The sequence below is a fragment of the Pantherophis guttatus genome, chromosome 1 (assembly GCF_059756535.1).
Source record: "Pantherophis guttatus breed Tessera chromosome 1, ASM5975653v1, whole genome shotgun sequence".
In the NCBI taxonomy this organism is placed as follows: domain Eukaryota; kingdom Metazoa; phylum Chordata; class Lepidosauria; order Squamata; family Colubridae; genus Pantherophis; species Pantherophis guttatus.
In genome coordinates, this window is record NC_142063.1 from 152,343,296 (window position 1) to 152,364,461 (window position 21,166).

A 21,166-nucleotide genomic window follows, 5' to 3' on the forward strand; every position below is an offset into this window, starting at 1 on the left:
TTCACCCAGATCTGTTCGCCGAGATCGTCCGCAGATTCGGCATGCCTCTAGTCGACCTATTTGCCAGCCGCGACAACACTCACCTCCCCAGGTTCTTCACCCGGTACCAGTGTCCTCAGGCGGAGGGAGTCGACGCCCTCGCCTCCCCCTGGCCCAGGGGTCTCCTCTATGCCTTTCCCCCTCTACCGCTCCTTCCTCGTCTGATCCGCAGGATAATAGCAGAGAGGGCAGACGTCGTTCTGGTCGCACCCCACTGGCCTCGGAGGTCCTGGTTTGCGGATCTGGTGGACCTGTCGGTGGCACGGCCGTGGAGGATTCCAGGGGACAGGATCGTTCTCAGCCAGGGGGTCATTCTGCACCCAGACCCGCAGTGGTTGCAGTTGACCGCCTGGCGCTTGAACGGATCTTGCTAAGGCGAGCCAACGTGCCTAGCAATGCGATCCCCACGATTCAAGCGTCAAGACGGCCGTCAACATGCCGCATTTATAACGCAACCTGGAACTCCTTCTGCTCCTGGTGTGCTAAATTCCACCTGGATCCAACGTCTGCTTCTGTCCCCGAAGTGCTGGGATTCCTTCAGCGGGGCATGGACAAGCACCTTGCACCTAACACTCTTCGTCGCCAAGTTGCTGCACTTAGTACGGTCCTTTTGACTTCGGCAAAGCTTCCTCTCTCCCAGGACCCGACGATTCGCGACTTTCTGCGAGGGGCATCCAACCTGCGCCCCCCTGTTATACATCGATACCCGACCTGGGATTTGACTCTGGTCCTTCAGGCCCTCATGCACCCTCCATTTGAGCCTCTCGCCTCAATCAGCCTTCGCTTTCTGACTCTTAAGGTGGCGTTTCTGGTCGCGATTACTTCGGCTCGCCGTGTATCCGAACTAGCTGCACTGTCTGTGAGAAGCGACCTTTGTGTCTTCCACGCAAATCGCGTGGTATTAAGACTAGACCCCTCATTCCTGCCTAAAGTAAATTCCACATTCCATCGAGCCCAGGAATTGATCCTTCCGGACTTCTGCCCCGATCCTCGACATCCTCGGGAAGCAGACTGGCACCTCTTAGATGTCCGACGGGCCCTGCGCCGCTATATTAAGCGGACTGAGCATTTCCGGAAATCTGAATCGCTCTTCATTTCCTTTCTGCCCGCTTCCATGGGCCGGAAGGTTTCTTCCACGACAATTGGGAGATGGATTAAATCCTGCATCTCTAGGGCTTATTCGGCTCGGAACAAACCGGTTCCGCAGAGAATTCTTCCACACTCCACCAGGAGCGCCGCCACTACGGCCGCCTGGGCCACTAATGCCTCCATTCCCGACATATGCAGGGCGGCTACCTGGTCATCCTTGAACCCCTTTATCAGGCACTACAAGGTGGATTCCTTTGCCTCGGCGGAGGCATCCTTCGGCCGCCGGGTGCTCCAAGCTGTATGCAACTCTTCAGACGACGTACAGCAGCCGGGTTCCCTCCCTGTATGAACTTGCTTGGGTAAATCCTGAAGCTTTGGATTCTCCAAGCTGCGCGTTGGAGAACGGACGTTGCTTACCTGAACGTCCCTTCTCGACGCGCAGCTGGAGAATCCAACCCACCCAGCTTGGCTGCTGAACATTCCTTCCTTACGCTCTACTGCTCCTTACTTCGTGAACAAAACTGGGACTCTGTTGAGCAAGTGGGCGTGTCTGAAGAGAAATCTCTTAAAGGAACACACTCAGTGTAGGCTATCCAACTACTGAACAACCCGAAGCTTTGGATTCTCCAGCTGCGCGTCGAGAAGGGACGTTCAGGTAAGCAACGTCCGTTTTATTAAATGTGAACTATAAAGTCATCCTCTTTTGGAAGGCTGACTGTTGCTTTGCACAATCAAGCCAACTGCTCCATTCCTGACATCATAAAAAACAACAACTTGTTATTGAATGATAAGTTTTTACTAGTTATATCATATGTGAGAGATTTTGGGGAAACAAGATAAGAATATTGTTTAATCAGACATGGCACAGGTTCTTTATAATGCATCATGAAAAGAATGATTTACATTTTCTATGTTTGACTTTCATAATCAACAGTACTATATCTCTAATACTCTAAATTCTAGGAATACTTATATTGCTTGTGAATTATTTTATATTAATATTAAATTAATATTTTAATGGATTATAAGTCATTGAGCTGATGTTGATTCTTAGTAATAATATGGAGAGACCTTACTTAGGATAATTCATTAAAAATACATTAAAGCAAAGTTGCTGCTTAGTACTTTCACAACTACTTTTTTGGTTGTTTAAAAAAAACCCTCTCAATATGTAACATGCATAATGCATTGTAATTTAATAATTTATTGCACCAGGATCTATCTGTTGGAAGTTCTGCTAGTCAGTTAACTCCTTGAATTGTATTACTTCTTGTTTATTTGTAAAGTATATTTTATCTCCCTGTTCATTGTACAGTCCCGCTACATTAATATAATCCTTATTCTCTTTGTTCCCATTGTCCTTTCTTAACTCCCTGTTTTTTAAATATTTTTCTATTTTTTTTGTTGAAATGTTATATATCATATAACCTCGCAAATAAAGTGAGAATTTTAGGTGCCAAAATATACCTAAAAATTGGGTTCAACTTATACATGGTTGGGCTTCTTGGAGAAATAATTTGGAGAGAGACTGAACAATTACATTCTCTATTGCATCCTAAGGCACTTCATTACAGTTAATAAATTTCAATTTACCGTAATCTACAGTATATAAGATTAATGTTCTCTTGTTTTTTCTATTTAATTTGTATTTACTGTATAATTTGCCACAATTCCAAATGACCTTGGCTAGTGTACAGCAAAAATGCAAAACAAAACAGAAAAAATAAAAAGGATACAAATCTTATTAAAAAGGTAAAAAAAAGATAAGAAAACAGACATAGTAATCAGTCAGCTCAGACTAAAGTCTAAATGGAATAAAACTGATTTGTTTATGGAATGTTAACAAAGTGGAGTCTGAGCATACTTACGGGTGAAAACACGCTGCTGTTTTGCACACATCCAATGTTCTTCACAAAGAGAGGAGACTTTGAGCAGGACTCCTCTGGCTAATGATTGAATGAGTACATGTAGCTGGCAAGCATTGTCTATTACAGCCTTGTCTACACTTTATAGGGTTTTAAAGATAATGTTTCAGAAGCATTGGCAACCAAATTAATGACTTTAATTTAGATGTAATTCTATGTTGGCAGGATTTTCCAGCTATGAGTTTGCTACATTTTATGCTGCTAGTAACTCTCAGACTGTCTTCAAAGACAGGACAATATACTGTACATCGTGTTTTAGCAATTCTAGATGGGTGATGATCAAGATATGAATTACAAAAGTCAGGGCATTCTGGTCCAGGTTGGGTCACAACTGGCACAGCAGCCAAAAATGGGAAAGAGTCCTGGCCACTTTCTCCATCTGTTGGTGAGCAGAAGTTGTGAGTCCAAGTCAAGAACTGCTTCTTTTAGGGATAACACAACCCTGTCTGAGTGATTACCAGGTTTACTGTTATGTGCCCAGATGCTTATCATAGGCTAGCAACTATGTATTGGTAGGATTTAATCAAATTTATTTTGCCTCATCCAGATTTCTACAGCCTTTCAACTGATTCCAGACTTTCTTGGTATTTCTGATTGGGGTGTCCTTATCCCAGACTGATGGATGATTCTTTGCAGTGATTTCATGTTGATGTTAAATGACATGAGGGAGAGCCCTGAGCCTTATGGAACTCAGCATTGGATCTCCCATAGACTTGAACAGTTTCTCTCCATATCCGCCAATCAAAACACTCAGATACGAACCCCCCCCACTATAAACAGAGACCCCATCTCCCAACCCTTGAAGGTGATCCAGAATTATTCCATAGTAAATAGTATTGAATGCTGCCAAGAGCTCTAATGCAACCAAGCAGGGTGTATTCCTCCAGACAGTCTACACCATCTTCTCAGCAAACTTTCCTTAAAAAACTCTTCCAGCTGCATATCAACAGCCCTGCCCAGGCTGCTCGACGCCCTATCGGGGCTGGTGGTGGAATTTCCCAGACTTATTGTGCTGGGGGACTTCAATCTGCCATCCCTGGGTGGGGCGTCGGGGGTGGCTCGGGAGTTCATGGCCTCCATGACGGCCATGGACCTGACTCAAATTGTTCAGGGCCCGACACATGAGGGGGGCCACACGCCCGATCTTGTTTTTGTCTCAGAGCAGTGGCGGGTGGAGTTCGGTGGGGGACTGACTGCTATTGATCCCCTGTCATGGACCGACCACCATCTTCTCCGGCTGGGTTTCCAGTATGCCGCCTCTCCTCGCTGGGAAGTGGAACCGACCATCTGGTTCTGCCCCAGGTGCCTGATGGACCTGGAGAGGTTCCAGACGGAGCTTGGGATGATGCCTTTATCTCTCTCCCATGCCCCGGTCATGACCCTGGTGAATGCCTGGGATGAGGCCGCTGCCGGGGCACTGGACCGGGTCGTGCCTTTGCGGCCTCTAACTTGTCGCAGATCCCGGTGGGCCCCTTGGTTCACTGAGGAGCTCCGGGGGATGAAGTGACGTAGGAGAGGCCTAGAGAGCAGTTGGAGGGCCAGTCGTTCCGAATCTGACCGGTCACAATTGAGATCATTTACACAAGCCTATTTGGTGGAATTGGCAACGGCGAAACGTCGCTATTTCTCCGATGTCATTGCGTCCGCAGAGAATCGCCCAGCCGCCCTGTTTCGGCTGTCCCGCTCCCTCTTGAATCAGAGGGCGGGGGAAGACCCGATGCGAGGGTGAGCTGAGGAGTTTGGCCAGTATCTGCAGGACAAGATCGCTCAGATTCGGGACGGCTTGGACTCTGACTGGACAGGGTCAGACGGTGAGGAAGCGGCGGGTCTTGTGCTTTGGGAAGAGTTCGATCCTGTTACACCAGAGGAGGTGGACAGGATCATGGGGAAGTTGAGTGCGGCCACATGTGTACTGGACCCGTGCCCCTCCTGGCTGGTTTATTCAGCTCGGGAGGTGACACGTGGCTGGATCCAGGCGGTGATAGCTGCTTCTTTAGAGGAGGGAAGCTTTCCTGCCGCCTTGAAGGAGGCAGTGGTGAGGCCCCTCCTCAAGAAGCCTGCCCTGGATCCAGCTGTTTTGAGCAACTTTCATCCGGTCTCTAACCTTCGGTTTTTTGCGAAGGTCGTCGAGACTGTGGTGGCACGTCAGCTCCCGGTGGCCCTGGATGAAGCGGAGCACCTCGATCCGTACCAATCAGGTTTCAGGCCCGGATACAGCACGGAGACGACATTGGTTGCACTGGTGGATGATCTCTGGAGGGCTCGGGACAGAGGTCATTCCTCTGTTCTGGTCCTATTAGATCTTTCGGCGGCTTTCGATACCATCGACCATGGTATCCTGCTGTGGCGCCTCGAGGGGTTGGGAGTGGGAGGCACCGTTTTACGGTGGTTCTCATCTTACCTCTCGGGTCGGACGCAATCTGTGTTGGCAGGAGGGCAGAGATCGACCATGAGGCCCTTCAAGTGTGGGGTGCTTCAGGGGTCGGTTCTCTCACCCCTTCTGTTCAACATTTATATGAAACCGCTGGGGGAGATCATCCGTGGTTTTGGGGTGGGGTATCATCAGTACGCTGATGATACCCAGCTTTTTATATCCACCCCGAACCAGCCCAGTGATGCCCTCGACGTGATGTCCCGGTGCCTGGAAGTGGTACGGATCTGGATGGGGAGGAACAGGCTTCGGCTCAACCCTGCCAAGACTGAGTGGCTGTGGATACCGGCATCTCAGTTCGAAGGTGAGATTCCATCGCTGACTATAGGGGGTGAAATTTTGCCCCCTGTAGACAGGGCGCACAACTTGGGTGTCCTGGATTCACGGTTGAGTTTAGAAGATCATATAACAACCGTGACCAGGGGGGCATAGGCCCAGATTCGTCTGATCCGCCAGTTGCGCCCCTATTTGGACTGAGATGCCCTACGCACAGTTACTCATGCGCTAGTTACCTCTTGCATTGACTACTGTAATGCTCTCTACATGGGGCTGCCCTTGAGGACCACTCGGAGCCTTTAACTGGTACAGAATGCGGCTGCATGGGTTGTGATGGGAGAGTCCCGATACTCCCATGTTATACCCCTCCTGCACGACTTGCATTGGTTGCCGGTTGCCCTCCAGGTGAGATTCAAGGTGCTGGTGATGACCTATAAAGCCCTACATGGCTTAGGCCCAGGATATTTGGCGGACCATCTGCTGCCAGTAACAGCTGCCCATTGCCCGGTGCGTTCTCACAGGGAGGGCCTGCTCCGGGTGCCGTCAGCTAGACAGTGTCGGCTGGCGACCCCTAGGGGTAGAGCTTTCTCTGTGGGCGGGCCCACCCTTTGAAATCAACTCCCCCTGGGGCTCCGGTTGGCTCCTGACCTTCGCACCTTCCGCCGCGAATTAAAAACATGGTTCACATCGCCCAGCCTGGACTGAAAGGGTTTTTAGATTTTGGGGGTTTTAATATAAATTATATACGTACATTATGTATTTTATAATTTTAATTGGTTGTTTTATTGTTGTGAGCCGCCCTGAGTCCTCGGAGATGGGGTGGCATATAAATTTTATTAATAAATAAATAAATAAATAATAAAATAAAAAGGCAAATGTTTCCTAGGGGGCAAGCAAGATCCTTCCCTATAAAGAAGTGTTAATAACCTCTCAGATCTATCCATTCATGCCTTGCCTAATCATCCAAGAAAGAAAAGAGCAGCATACACCAAGCTCAGAGGCTGCAGAATTTAAACTACAACGAACCATATCCATTTCTCATATAAGCTCAAAAGAACCCCATAGGGAACCCACAGATTCATCTGACATGTCTACAGGAGTTTTTACCTGTCTGCCCTTCTGCAAAAATATTATTTTTATTCTGTTGTTCTAAAAAAAAGTTTATCATTCTGAGTAATTCTGAATAAGAGCCAGTTTGGGATAATGGTTATGGCATCAGGCTAGAATGCTTGGTGTTCTAGTTCTACCTTAGACACAAAATCAACTGGGTGGCCTTGGGCCAGTCACTTTCTCTCAGCCCTAGGAAGGAGGGAACGTCGTCCTGAAAATCTTGCCAAGAAAACTACAGTTTAATCCAAGTAGTTGCTAGGAGTCAACATTGACTTAAAGGCGAAAGGGGAGGGGGGACAACAAAGGAGAAATAAACAGACAAACCCTGAACAAAACTGCTAGGCAGCAATCTGCAAATGCAATAAGTGCAGAGGAGAAGAGGTTTTCCTGCCTTGCAGGACTTTCTGTTACTGAGTAGTTCATGCTGCTTCACTGGGTGGCGATTAAAATATTCTTTGGGGAAGGGTTATATTTCTGTAAAGAATTAGAATTGCAATTTGGAAATGTTAGATTTGAGTGTCACTAGAAGATCTTCCCTGCGAACGGCACTTTTAATTAGTTTAGGCAGATATGCGATTAAGAGCCTTTCTGGGCAAAGAATGTTGTTACTGTTATCCACTTTTTGGTAATCTTCTAACTAGATTACTGCAGTGGAGCTGCTCTTCAAAATGGTCCTAAAACTGAAGAAATTGAATCTGGAAAGAGGCTGGATATTTCAGCAAGACAACGATCTAAAACCTCCTTTCAAATCAACCATGAAGCTCTTCCAGGAAAGAGAAGTAAAGATTTTGGAAAAAGCCTCATAGTCCCCATACTTGGAGCTTATTGAAGATTTTTGCGGAGATCTCAAATACACAATGCATGTAAAGAGACCTAAGAATGCTTTTCAGTAGAAGAGTTCTACAAAAAAGATTTTTTTGGGGGGGGGAGAATAAACTCTAAATAGGAAACATTTGGAAACGATTATTTCAGCCAAAGGAGCTGCTACAAAATGCATACTGAAAGTGTTTCCAAATTAATACCTGTCGTATTAATTGTTATTTTGAACTTCTAATGAACTGCGTGCAAATAGTGAGCATGCATGGAAATTTGCAGAAATACGTTGTGTTTAATCTTGTACTTTATACAATAAGGTTCCCCCAAAGTAATCAAAATCAAAGGGTCAATGGGACTAAGGAGTTCATTATTATTACTACTACTTTTCATAATTCTGTCAATTAAATTAGTATTTAATTATATTCATACATGCATAATAAGTACAGGGAGGGGATCGGGGAACAGTTAGAAACTTCTTGAAGGGGGTCAGTAAGATGAAGAGTTTTGAGACTCTTGAAATATTGAAGTTGTGTCAGTTGTGTTTAGCTAAAAATTATCTGCAACATATATATATATATATATATATATATATATATATATATATATAGAAACACTATTTAAAGTATTTTTTATTTTATACTCCACACTAATATAGTGGACTATTTGGCTCCCAGTTTTGAGCAGTGGTGTTTTCCACTTGTCCTTTATTTTTTAACACTCAGATTTGACATATTTTTAAATTTTATTTTTACTCATTATATTTATATGCTGCTCATCTCGCTATCAAGCAATATATTGTTTTTCCTTGCCCGCATGACCATGAGAGAATTAGATATCATAACTTCCATTCTATGCAACCGGGTGGCCTTTGAGGTGAAGTTGGCCCCTTTTCTTATGACGTTTTGAAAAGCTTGTCAGATCTGACTATTTTGAAGTAGGAATTGAAGGATAGAATGAATTACAGTATGTGGTCTTCATTGAGAAATTGTGCTGTGGATATTGTATTTGAGTTGTCATTGTTTTTATTATCGATGTTCGATTTTTATAAACCTCTCAAAATTAGCCAGATTGGTGTAAATTAATTGAAATAATACATACAGTACATACATATTGTGACATATATGAAAAAGCAAATTGTAACACTAATACTTGTTTTCTACATTACAGATTGCTTTTACTAAAACATTTGTGCAGCATTATGCTTTTATTATGAAAACGCTGAAGAAAAGCCATGAATCTGATACCATGTCGAACAGAATCGTACACATTAGTGTCCAGCTATTCAGCAATGAGGAATTAGCACGTCAAGTGACAGAAGAATGCCAACTGCTTGATATTATGGTTACTGTCCTTCTGTATATGATGGAGAGTTGCCTTGTTAAAAGTGAGTTACAAGGTGAGTGTGTATCTCGCTTTATGATGATTTTTCTCACAATGCTATTCAAAATTGTTGGATCCATGCTGAGTGGAATTAAGGAAATTGAAATCCACCATTTGTTGAGGTCATCATGTTGCTTTCAGGTTATTTAAGAGACTTGGATACTGTTCTGTTATAACATTTATACTTTCAATCAAATGGGTTCTGCCCCATGTGAAACGATCCAACTTCTCTAGCTAAATCTTTTAAGTAGGTAAAAAGGATTCTTTTCTAGTCCACTGCACAAATACATGAAGGCACAGCTTATTATCCCATTTCCTTTGTAAATCTTAAACACCTGGTAGCTCTGGTTTCCATGAATAGCCTGGCAGTAGCTTTACATCACCAAATTATGAAGATTTCCTTTGATGGGAAGGGATTTTCTTCTGTCGGAAGTCTGATATGAGCTGCATAGGATTAAAAAAGATTATGGCTAAGTGTGGCTGTAATCCAACTTCATTCTTTTTCATCATATTTCTTCATATCTATAGCCCATGCCTTTTCACCCCTGCTGAAGTTGCTATACCAGAAGCAGAACCATGTTTTACTAAAGTATTACCAATAGCAACTTCTGTCTCAGCATTGTCCACTTCACACTGTTTCAGATAGGAATATAGAAGGCCTGTGGACTTTTTCAGATGTTGCTTTCAGCAATCTACCTCTTACTATCACCAATCCTAATATAGTTTTGGGATCCATCTCAAACATTTCTCTGATTGCTAGTATTTATTGGAGACAATGTCTGAATATTGGCCATCATCGAGCAAGGATAAGTCAAGTTTTGCCATGAACCCCTATGGACTACTGTAGTTACTCCCTCTTTTCTCATTTGAAGTAATGTTGGAAAAGATGCTATTAAATCTATCCCATTCATTGATTGGTTCAAAGAGAATTTACTATTGTTCTTCTATCAATACTGAAGTAGGATAACAGCATATTTTCTGTCTCCCTAGATCTCCTTAATATGTGGTTCACTTTTACATCTTTCTGACATGCACTTCTATGTTGCCATTCAATGCAAATCCCAAAGGTGCTTTTTTCAAGAGGCAACTGGACTTTCTGGTTTTTCTTTGAAGACGTTTTGCTTCTCATCCAAGAAGCTTCTTCAACTCTGAGTTGAACATCTTCAAAAAAAACCCGGAAAGTCCAATTGCCTCTTGAAAAAAAGCACCTTTGGGACAACCATGACCTGGATGACTGAGAATCTCCATAGACATTCAATGCAAACTTTGTTAGTTTCTTTTATTCATACGTGAGGACCTTCATTACCAATTTTAAGTGTTTCATTTTGGAATCTTCATAGCAGCACATTTTCATAAAGAATATACGACCCATTGTTAGTTATATGTAGTTTTCAAGGAATTCTGGTGTTTTCATACATCAGTGATTGTCTCCTTCTTGAAAGTGGGCAGAGAGATTACTTTTGCTCCCGTTTTCTCCTGTTCTGCTCTCCATCTCTGTTTCTATTGTGTCTTTGGCATATAATTTCCATCAATGATCTGAAACGAAGAGGTCTAGAGTAAGTGTAGAGTAGGGATCATCTCAGATTAAATAATAAATTAGGTGATGGAAGTGGATCTGCCACACATTGAGAATATTTGGCAATCAACTACCAAAGCTGGCTTTTAACAGCTTCAGTGAACTTACATAGAAATGCCTCCACGATGGGAATTGTATTTCAATAAAAAAGCTTATTTGAAAAGAAGCAGAAGACACTGTATTAGAGTCCCTAAACATTAGCAGTAAAAAGTGTCACTGAAACTGGCAAGTTCAACTAGCAACAAGTGGAAACTAATGGTAAAAGAAATAAGTAATGAGGTCAGATGCACTACACAAATGCATGGGTGTAGTGTCAATAAGAAAGTTAAGCAAGGCCCCATCTAAGAAGTTCCCATTTTTGGTGCCAGTCATACTTTTCCTTTCTTTTTCTTTTTTTCAGGAAAATATGGATTTATATTCCTTAAATGTTTACATTTTTAAAAACAAGTTTTTGCAGTCTGGTATTTTTAAGTCTTTTATTTTACATTTCAGTAGTATATGCTTTGTAAAATTTTACAGTTATAAATAAATTTATATATTTAGGTATTATACATAGATAACTTTTGTTATTTAGAATATGTAGCCTTGTTCTCTGCAGTCTTCCACCTCAGCAAATAGTAAATGGAGACCAGGCTTCAGTCTACACATAAAGTATTTCATATACTCTATTTGGCCTTGTTTTGGATGAACTTTCCACATGCACAAAATGGCAGACAGGTTTTTGTACATATGTAAATGATATTTTATAAGAATTACTGTTAGGTTACCTACACAGATTATCTCTATATGCTCCTTCTCCTCTTCAGTCGGGCATAATGTCATTCTCTGGGTCCACTCAGTCATGAGATTCCATGTAGCTTACTCATGATGGTCTGAGGAAAGAGAATTGCTGTGAGGAAGCCATATGGAGCCTCATGACAAGGTTGATCCAGAAACATCCACTCTGATTGAGTGAGGAAGGATAACTATCAATACATTATGCAGATGACTCCTATGGAAGAAAGGTAAGAAAGCAGCTGACCATACGCTCTGCAACCAAACCCTCCAGTTCCTACAGACCCAAGATTCTTTATTCATAGAATCTATGATTCTTTATTCATATAATTAGGTATAACAGGTGGTTACAGAGTTCATTATGTAAATATTCAGAGTTCAATAAGTAAACGTTCTTAAGCCTTTTCCATCAAACTATTTTTTGCATCCTGGAAACCATAATACTACTCTTGTCTCCTTTTCTTTACTGAGGCTTGAAAAATCAATCTGCTTCTAATAAGAGAAAGACATTGTTATACAAGGTACTGACATATATATAGAAATCCTATAATGAAGAGGTTTATTTCTGTACCGTTACTAGAGAAAGCTTTTTATCTATCTTATTTTAAGACACACCTTTATAAGACACACCTTTTTCCCCAAAAAGAGGGTGAAAATCTGGGTGTGTCTTATACACCGAATGTAGCCCCACCTACCCACCTTCTGCCACTTTTCAGGTGTTTTCAGCCCTATTCGTCGTGTTTTCGGGCAGTTCCAGGTGGGGGGGACGGGGGATCGGCGGCATCCTCATTTCCACTTGGATTTTGATAACGAGCAGCACAGATCTTTTTATCCATTTAAAACAAACTCTATCACCCTATGCGCATTTAACTGGAGTGAGTGGGATGGAGTGAGGGATGATTTTCATGGGGGCAGAAGAGGAACTTGGCACCGAAGGCTCCACTCCTGAGATGCCCCCTTCTTCCTAACTATAGCCATTGGTGTTGAAAGCCTGGCTTTCTCGCAGCAAGGCCTGATAAGAGATGCAGCACTTCAGTCCTCCTGGACGCTGCCATCTCGTAAACAAGGTGCCGGTCTTCCCGGCAAGCCCCTGCGCCTTTGCTGCCTCAGTCGGAGCCTGATTCTGCAAGCGGCCCGGGAACATGAAGGTCGGGACTCATTTGGAGACGTGGGCGCTTCTGCATGAGAGGCGTAAGGCAAGGCGGTTCTCCAGACAACCCAGGCGGAGAGCGGTCGGCTTCTGCTCCTGGCCCGGGAGACGGATCTGGCCAGGAGGAAAGAGAAGGTGAATCTGCAGAAAAGGAGGAGGAGGAGGGTGCGTGGCTCTGCGAATTGCATTGAGGAATCTAGTAGGAAAAAAAGCATCACCTCCATGCATTGCGTTTTCTGGTGTTTTCCTCCCTGATTCCCCGATGCAATTCGCAGAGCCTCGCGCCCTCATGAAAAAGCAGTGGCGGCAGTTTTTGGCTGGTTCCAAGCAGCACCCTAACTGCTTCCGCTACCCATCTCCCAGCGTGCAGAGACCGAAAACGCGATGCTCATTTTTGGCAATCCCTGTTGCCTGGAACTGCCCGAAAACCACTGTTCAAGCGACGGGGATTGCCAAAAACAAGCATCACGTTTTCGGTCTCCACATGTTGGGAAATGGGCAGCGGCAGCAGTTTCCTCCCCAATTCCCCGATGCAATTCGCAAAGCCGCGTGCCCTCATCCTCCTTTTCCACAGAGTCACCTTCTCTTTCCTCCTAGCCAGATCCATCTCCCGGGCCAGGAACAGAAGCCGACTGCCCTCCGCCTGGGTCACCTGGAGAAGGGGCAGGCCAGGCAGCGAGCTGCCTTGCCTTACGCCTCTAGAGCAGAATCCCCCGCTTCGCTAAATGAGTCCCGACCTTCATGCTTCCCGGGCCGCTTGCAGAATCAGGCTCTGATTGAGGCAGCAAAGGCGCAGGGGCTTGCCGGGAAGCCCGGCACCATGTTTACAAGATGGCAGCATCCAGGAGGACTGAAGTGCTGCGTCTCTATCAGGCCTTGCTGCGAGAAAGCCAGGGTTTCAACGCCTACGGCTATAGGTAGGAAGATGGGGGCGCCTCAGAAATGGAGCCTTCGGTGCCAAGTCCCTCTTCTGCCCCCATGAAAATCATCCCTCACCCCATCCCACTCACTCCAGTTAAATGCATATAGGTGATAGGGTTTGTTTTAAATGGATAAAAAGATCTGTGCTGCTCGTTATCAAAATCCAAGTGGAAATGAGGATGCTGCTCATCCTGCTGTTGGTAGGCAGAGGCAGAATTCTTTTTTTCTTGTTTTCCTCCCCCAAAATTAAGGTGCGTTTTATAGTCTGGTGCGTCTTATAGTCCGAAAAATACGGTAACTATTACGTTTTTAACACATTGTTAACATTTGGTTTTACTTTTAGATGAGGAAAACAGTTTACATGTAGTTGTGAACTGTGGAGAAGCACTGTTAAAAAACAATACTTACTGGCCACTTGTCAGTGATTTTATTAATATCCTTTCGCATCAAAGTGTGGCTAAGAAATTTTTGGAAGATCACAGGCTATTAGTAACATGGATGAACTTTGTGTCATTTTTTCAAGGTATGTGATGCTTTCATTGATTATACACATTATTTTTGATTAGAGAAGCAGTTTGACAAAACATTTTAAAGCATATGGAGGGGGTTTATAATGATTATTTTTTCAAAAGCTCAGTTACAGATACTGAAATTAATTGAAATTAATTAATGAAGTTAATTGGTTACTACAATTAGAACAGTATTCCAACTGTTGTAAGATCACTTGCACTGAACATGGTCTGAAAAAGGGATTAAGCTTCTAATTTTTATTTTCTGCTTGGCCATTTTCCTTGCTTTTAATGCTTATCCCACACATGTTTGACAACTAACTTTGTTGTTTAATGCATCCCTACAGGAGTTTTTGTAAATAGCTAGCAGTAGATTTATTGAATAGTGTGAAAAACACATTATTATTGATGGATAAAATGTACAATGTCTCAATCTTTTAAGGCATGAATTTAAATAAAAGAGAACTTAATGAACATGTTGAGTTTGAATCCCAGACGTACTACGCTGCTTTTGCTGCTGAACTTGAGGCCTGTGCTCAACCAATGTGGGGCTTACTGTCACATTGCAAAATCAGGGTAAGTTGAGCTATGTTGTTTTTCTCTCTTCTGGATCTTTATGATTGTATATTTTAAAAAGCAGTATGCAGTTGGGTCAAATCAAACATCAGCCTGTGTTAACTACTGTGTCTTGTGATCCATTGGGCCAATACAATATTTTATGCCAGTTGGCCTGAATATCTGGTCAGAAAAAGCTATTCGGCCATAAAACACAACCAGGGGTGAAATGCTCCCGGTTCGGACTGGATCGCCCGATCCGGTAGCGATGGCGGTGGGTGGTTCGGAGAACCGGTAGCAAAAATCCCTGCCCGCCCCCCCCCCACATGCCCAGCTGAGCCGCGCGATTATCAGAGGCTTTTTTTTACTTTTAAAAGCATTTTTTCTACAACCTCTTCGGCCAAAAAAAATGCTTTTAAAAGTAAAAAAAAAAGCCTCTGATGATCATGCGGCTCAGCTGGGATCGTCAGAGGCTTTTAAAAGCATTTTTTTCTGCAACCTCTTACGGTTGTAGAAAAAATGCTTTTAAAAGTAAAAAAAAAAAAAGTTGGCCGCACCCACACAGTCACATTACCTCCGGCACCAAGCCACACCCCCAGAACAGGTAGTAACAAATTTTACATTTCACTACTGGACACAACTATTAAAAAAATCAAGCCAAGAAAAGAGAGAATATAATTTATGGGAATATTGGCTAATTCCCAACATGTGTGAAGAACAAGTGTGCTGTATTCCTGAAAAATGCATAACTCTTTCTTATTTTTCCTGAAATCTGTAACACTTTCTTGCTTTCTTCTTTGATTCTATTATTGGCATTGGGCTTTCCTTTAAATGCAAATCCTCTTTCTCTTTATGGAAGGAATTGAGAGAAGCAGAGAGCCCCCCCCCCTCGTTTTCATGAGAATTCCCTCTCCCTATCTACAGTAGTGTACAGAACGTCCTTTTGAGGGCAACCTTTCCAGCCACTGTTAGGTGAGAAGTAATGGCAAAAAAAATCACCTCTCTGTTTAATCTTCCCATGAGTGGAGCTCTGTAAATCCAAGACACATTAAGGGGAACAAAAAAGAAACATGAAAGCTGCAGCCCTCCCGTTTACCTTACTACGTCTTTGAAAAGCTACAAGCCTTTGTTTTTTTCAGTCTGTGCAATATTTGTAATTCACTTCAGGAGACGCAAGAGTACACACGAAATGTTGTCAGATACTGCCTAGAAGCACTTCAGGATTGGTTTGATGCAATCAACTTTATAGATGAGGTGGGTATGTCCTGCACATTTAATTTGATATTTGAATAATCGTATCATACCATATAATACTATCATATAATTTTGGAATTAAATGTACTGATTTTTTTTTCTTTAGCTTACATTTCTTGGTTAACAGTTCACATTTGATATTTCTTCTGAGCAATTCAGAATTTTCTGTCATCACAAATACGTGAAAATATAAATTCATTGGGATTTGCTAAAATTTAGTTGATTTTTATCCTCAATATTCAATTAAAAACATAATATTTCAGTAAACCTGTAATATGCTTGTAATTAGAGTTGGTGGACTATCTATGCAGGGAGCAATTACACATTGCAGGCCATAGATCAGGGGTCGGCAACCTGTGGCTCTGGAGTCGCATGTGGCTCTTTCATCCCTATGCTGTGGCTCCCTGTCGCCACTCAGCTCCACAATTGATAGAGCTTTCAGTTAGGATAGGTAGAGGAAAAAGGACACCGCACTAGGAGGAGAAACTATGGTGGGGGGAACCGGACTTCCAGTTGGCTCCAGAATTGAACGAGGGGCTTCCGGTTAGGGCCTTTTGTGGCTCTTTGAGTGTTTAAGGTTGCCGACCCCTGCCATAGATCCTTTTAGAAGATGCTGTGACTTGTATTGCACGATTTGTAAAGAATCTTTACTAAAGAAATGACAAATACACTTGCAAAGCTTTTTTTTTTCAAATTCTTACATGGCATTTATCCTTGTCCATTATCAGATTTCCCCTTCAAATTCATTTTTATGTTACTAATTACTTCAAAGACACATTTATTTTATGAATTGAATGTTTCAGAAAACATTGATAAGTGGGGACTCAGTGACCTTGATTTTCAGGGCAAAATTGAGTTCTGATTGTGAATGTTTCCTCAAGTCCAGAAAATTGTCATAATCCCCAAATTGAATTTCTTATTAATAGTCTAATATCCTTTTTTTGCAGCCTACTCCTAATCAGGTTACGTTTCATCTCCCATTGCATCGCTACTATGCTATGTTTTTGAGTAAGGTAGGTAAATCATTTTTGCAGAGTAAAATTGGGCATTTTACAAGTAGATTACATGAGGATAAAATATGCACTTACTTTATTTATAGGCTGTTAAATGTCAAGAGCTAGATTTAGATTCTCTTCTTCCAGACCAGGAGATGTTGATGAAACTAATGGTTCATCCACTTCAAATTCAGGTAAATCTTTTCTTATCTCAGCATACTATTATGTAAACGTTTGAGAGATGTCAAATAGTGATCACTGATGAAATTTCATAGACAGAGTATTCAATTTGCCTAAGATTTACTAGAAACAATTGATTTATATGAATGAAGGTAAATATACATGTCCCAGGATAATGTTGCAGGATCCAGTCTGGGTCAGTCACCACGACCAGAGTTTTAGTCTTCCAAGTTTTTGGACTTGTGCTGGAGCCCATCCTCAGGGAACTTCTCTCTAGCAGAGTGTGAGCTGTTCTGTGTGTGGTACAACAGGCACTATAAATATCACACAAAGAACAGCTAGAGAGAAGTTCCCTGAGGATGGGCTCCAGCACGAGTCCAAAAGCTCGGAAGACTAAATTGTTTAGTCTAAATTGCAATTGTTTTATAGCTGAATGTATGACTCTACCTGTCCAATTTGAATGTATTTATCAAACTCTTGTCATTATGTCAAAGCATTTTATTTTATTAGGTTTCAGTTTATATTTATGTTCATAAGGAGCACAGGAAAGAGAGACAAATTGTTAGATAATGCAAGTTTACAAGGAACAAAAGCAAGAGAAAATTTTCAAAGGAAATTAAATACAAGAAAAATAGGCAAGGTACTATCAGGACTACTGCTTTATTTTATTAAATATTTAAATTTATTCTAGGAGCTGAAGATGGCAATCATTGCACTAAAGCATAAACTAGAAACTTAAATATGTTGCTTCTTTCTTGAGATAGTATACATATGTGGTTCTAACAAGAACAAATATGATGGAGATCTGCTGCAAAAACTGTATAACTCAATATAGGAATGTATTTTCAGAAAATAAAAATAACACACAGAGTCAATAGATCACATGTTTATCTACAGTTATAAAATATAATAATATGGAAATTGTTTTCCTTTTTTCCCACATTTGGTAGGCAAGCCTTTCTGAAATTCATAGTAATATGTGGGTAAGGAATGGCCTGCAGATTAAAGGACAAGCCATGACATATGTGCAGTCTCACTTCTGTAATTCTATGATTGATCCTGACATTTATCTGTTACAGGTAGGTCAACGCTCTCTTTGACTCCATTGTTTAGTGTTAGTACATAATTGAATATGATAACTAACATATGTGTATGTTTGTCTCTGAAGGTTTGTGCTTCTCGACTTGACCCGGATTATTTTATTTCCTCAGTTTTTGAAAGGTAAGATGCTATTATTTTGTATAAAAAATAATCTACAGGTAGTCCTCGACTTATAACAGTTCATTTAGTGACAGTTCAAAGCTACAACGGCATTGAAAAAAGTGACTTATGACAGTTTTTCACACTTACGACGATTGCAGCCTCCCTGTAGTCACATGATCAAAATTTGGATGCTTGACAATGAACTCATAGTTATGATGGTTGCAGTGTCCAGGGGTCATGTGAATAGCTTTTGCGACCGTCTGACAAGCAAAGTCAATGGGGAAGCCAGATCCACTTAATAATTGTGCTACTAACTGCAATGATTCACTTAACAACTGTGGCTAGAAAGGTCGTGAAATGGGGCAAAATTCACTTAAAATTAAAATCTCACGTAACAACATAAATTTTGGGCTCTATTGTGGTTGTAAGTTGAGAACTACATGTATTTATTATGCTTGTATATCAACAAACAGAAAAAGCCAATTTACAATAAACATACATCCAGTTAATATGTCCACCATATGCATTCTTAAAATTGTAAACTGTATAGATGTGAGGAAAAGAGAGAAGCTATCTAGGCAAATTGGAAACATTCAAAATAGAGCGCTCCCTAAACTACATTACATTACATTACATTACATTACATTAAAAGCATCAAGATGGCAGCTGAGTTGCGGTGGATAAAGATCCTCACCACTGTGAGTGTTAAGCATTGCATGGTGCACGGTTTTTAAAAAAATGATCTTAATTTTTTCTTCTAATTACTATCTCTGACAGAACTCTGGAGTTCCATGAAACCCCAGTGGAGAAATGCTGATTTACAGAGATAATTTCTCATTAAATCTTTCAAACGAAAATAATTCATCTAGAGGCCTGTTTAGCAAGGATATTTCTATAACAGTGAAAATAATTGCGAAGATTTGGAAAGCTATTTCTCCATTGAAAACAAAACAAATGGGAACATCTCTGTCAGCCTTCCCAGATAGACAAGACAGGAAACACGAGCCAATGAGCTAATTCTGCTTTAATCTAAGGCTACCTTAATAGAATCTTGCAAGTCTGAAAGTACAAATCTCCCACTGTCTCTTTTTACAGTCTCATAAATTAGGGAGGATACTTTTAGAGTTTCTTTATCTGCCTTTATCTGCTTGATTGTTCTCTAGGGATATCTCTGTCCTCCTCCTCCCCAGTCAATCACATCTCATACACCTGTACATCTGCTGACATTCTTTTTCGGCCTTCTATTAAGGCGTCACCCTGTACTTAACTCCTACTTATTTTCAAACTTACATAATCAGAAATCAGCACATTCTTCCTTTTTGCAGTCAGGAATTTATTTATTCATTCTGGGTGTAGCACAAAAATAATGTATCAAGGGATTTCCATTTTATGGAACTTTTTACAGTCAAAACAACAACCAAGGCCATTCTCAAGAAGAAATTTCTTAAGTCAGAAACTCACGTCAATCTATGGTTGCAGCCATCTCATAAACATTCCTCACAAATCCCCCCTCACTAGAGTTTTGCAGGGCTGCAACCATTTAACAGCCACCAAGCTCTGCATGTTGGATCTTCATGCCTCTAAAGCACGGGTGTCAAACTCATGGCGTCATGTTGCTGTCACATGATGTTTCATGACATTTTTCCCCTTTGCAGAGCTGGGGTGGACGTGGCCTGGGCATGACGCATCCGGCCCACTGACCACCAGTTTGACACCCTGCTCTAAAGGATCTTCTGGATGTCAATCTTTGTCATTGATTCTTTCTCCCATACAGACTCCGTAGGTTGTTTACAACCTAGTGGAGTTGGCTACATTCCTGCATATGTTCTACATAGAAGTATTTCTCACTTACTGACCACAATTGGCATGGGCAACTCTCACTAGGTCACTAAGATGGAAAATCACATGACCATGATGGACTTACATCATTTCCCATTTGGTCATTACGTAAATTACCATGTTAAATGAGACATTACGTTACCACAATTTGCAATTTTATTTCCACATTCTCCATTAACTCTGCTTTCATAAGCTGGTTACGAATCATACAAATGGCAATTACGTGACTGTTGTAAATGTGCACTGGTTGTGAAATGGCCAAATGGTGATTACATAACCAGGATGCTTTGGCAGTCATAAATGCAAAGATTGGTCACACTTTTTTTACCACTGTAGTAATTTTGAACAATCACTAAACAAGACAGTGAGTAAGCAACAACTACCAGTATCCCATACTTGGATGTCTCAAAACATCAAATAGTACACTGGTCAGAAGGTGTCTCTTAGTTTGGTAGAAAGCATGTATCCCAATGCACATGTTATTTTGACTGATAATTTTCTTTAGCAATATAGCCAACTTCTTCTAGGCTGGATTTTTTTTCTTGCTCAGGGTACCTTTATAGAGATTCCTCTCAAATTTCTTGCTCTTAGCAATGGCAAAAAGCTAAAGAGAGAAAATCAGCAAGAGTTTAGTTACATGATTTTCTTGCCTTCATAGATGTTAGGAATATTTACTTGCCCTATTCACACCAAATTGGAGGAAACCTTCAAGGTATATCAGCTGAGTTCCATTTTCTGTAGAGTACAATGGGGAAAAATACAAGATAGGTCCAAGAAGCATAAAATGGATGCTGATCTGAAAGCTTGCAAATTAAGCTAATACCGTTGTTTGGGGCCTAATTCTTTATACAATGTATAGGGTATGATGGCAGGATTTTCTATAGCTTCATAACCCTCTCAAGTTGTTAGCAAGAATAGATTTTTGGGTCGCATGAATTCAAAGGTTTCTTCAAACCCATACACTCTTATGTTTCTGAATTTGGCTTTGTTTTCCTTTTTATCCCTATAGGTTCAAAGTGGTTGATCTCTTAACAATGGCTTCCCAACATCAGAATACAGTGCTAGATTCGGAGCATGAGAGGTCAATGTTAGAAGGCGCTTTAACCTTTCTTGTCATTCTTTTAAGTCTACGTTTACATTTAGG

The 21,166-nt window shown here is 41.7% G+C and overlaps 1 protein-coding gene across 2 annotated transcripts in view; it reads left to right on the forward strand.

The window, feature by feature from the left end:
• Positions 1-21,166, forward strand: part of UBR3 (ubiquitin protein ligase E3 component n-recognin 3) — a 123,933-nt gene that overhangs the window by 26,622 nt on the left and 76,145 nt on the right. For both annotated transcript variants that reach the window (XM_034427145.3, XM_034427154.3), the window contains exons 8-16: positions 8,854-9,082; positions 13,831-14,010; positions 14,439-14,572; positions 15,719-15,805; positions 16,753-16,818; positions 16,905-16,994; positions 17,931-18,059; positions 18,149-18,201; positions 21,032-21,165. In XM_034427145.3, coding sequence (XP_034283036.2) covers positions 8,854-9,082; positions 13,831-14,010; positions 14,439-14,572; positions 15,719-15,805; positions 16,753-16,818; positions 16,905-16,994; positions 17,931-18,059; positions 18,149-18,201; positions 21,032-21,165 — 1,102 coding nt within the window. The remainder of the gene's footprint in view (positions 1-8,853; positions 9,083-13,830; positions 14,011-14,438; positions 14,573-15,718; positions 15,806-16,752; positions 16,819-16,904; positions 16,995-17,930; positions 18,060-18,148; positions 18,202-21,031; position 21,166) is intronic.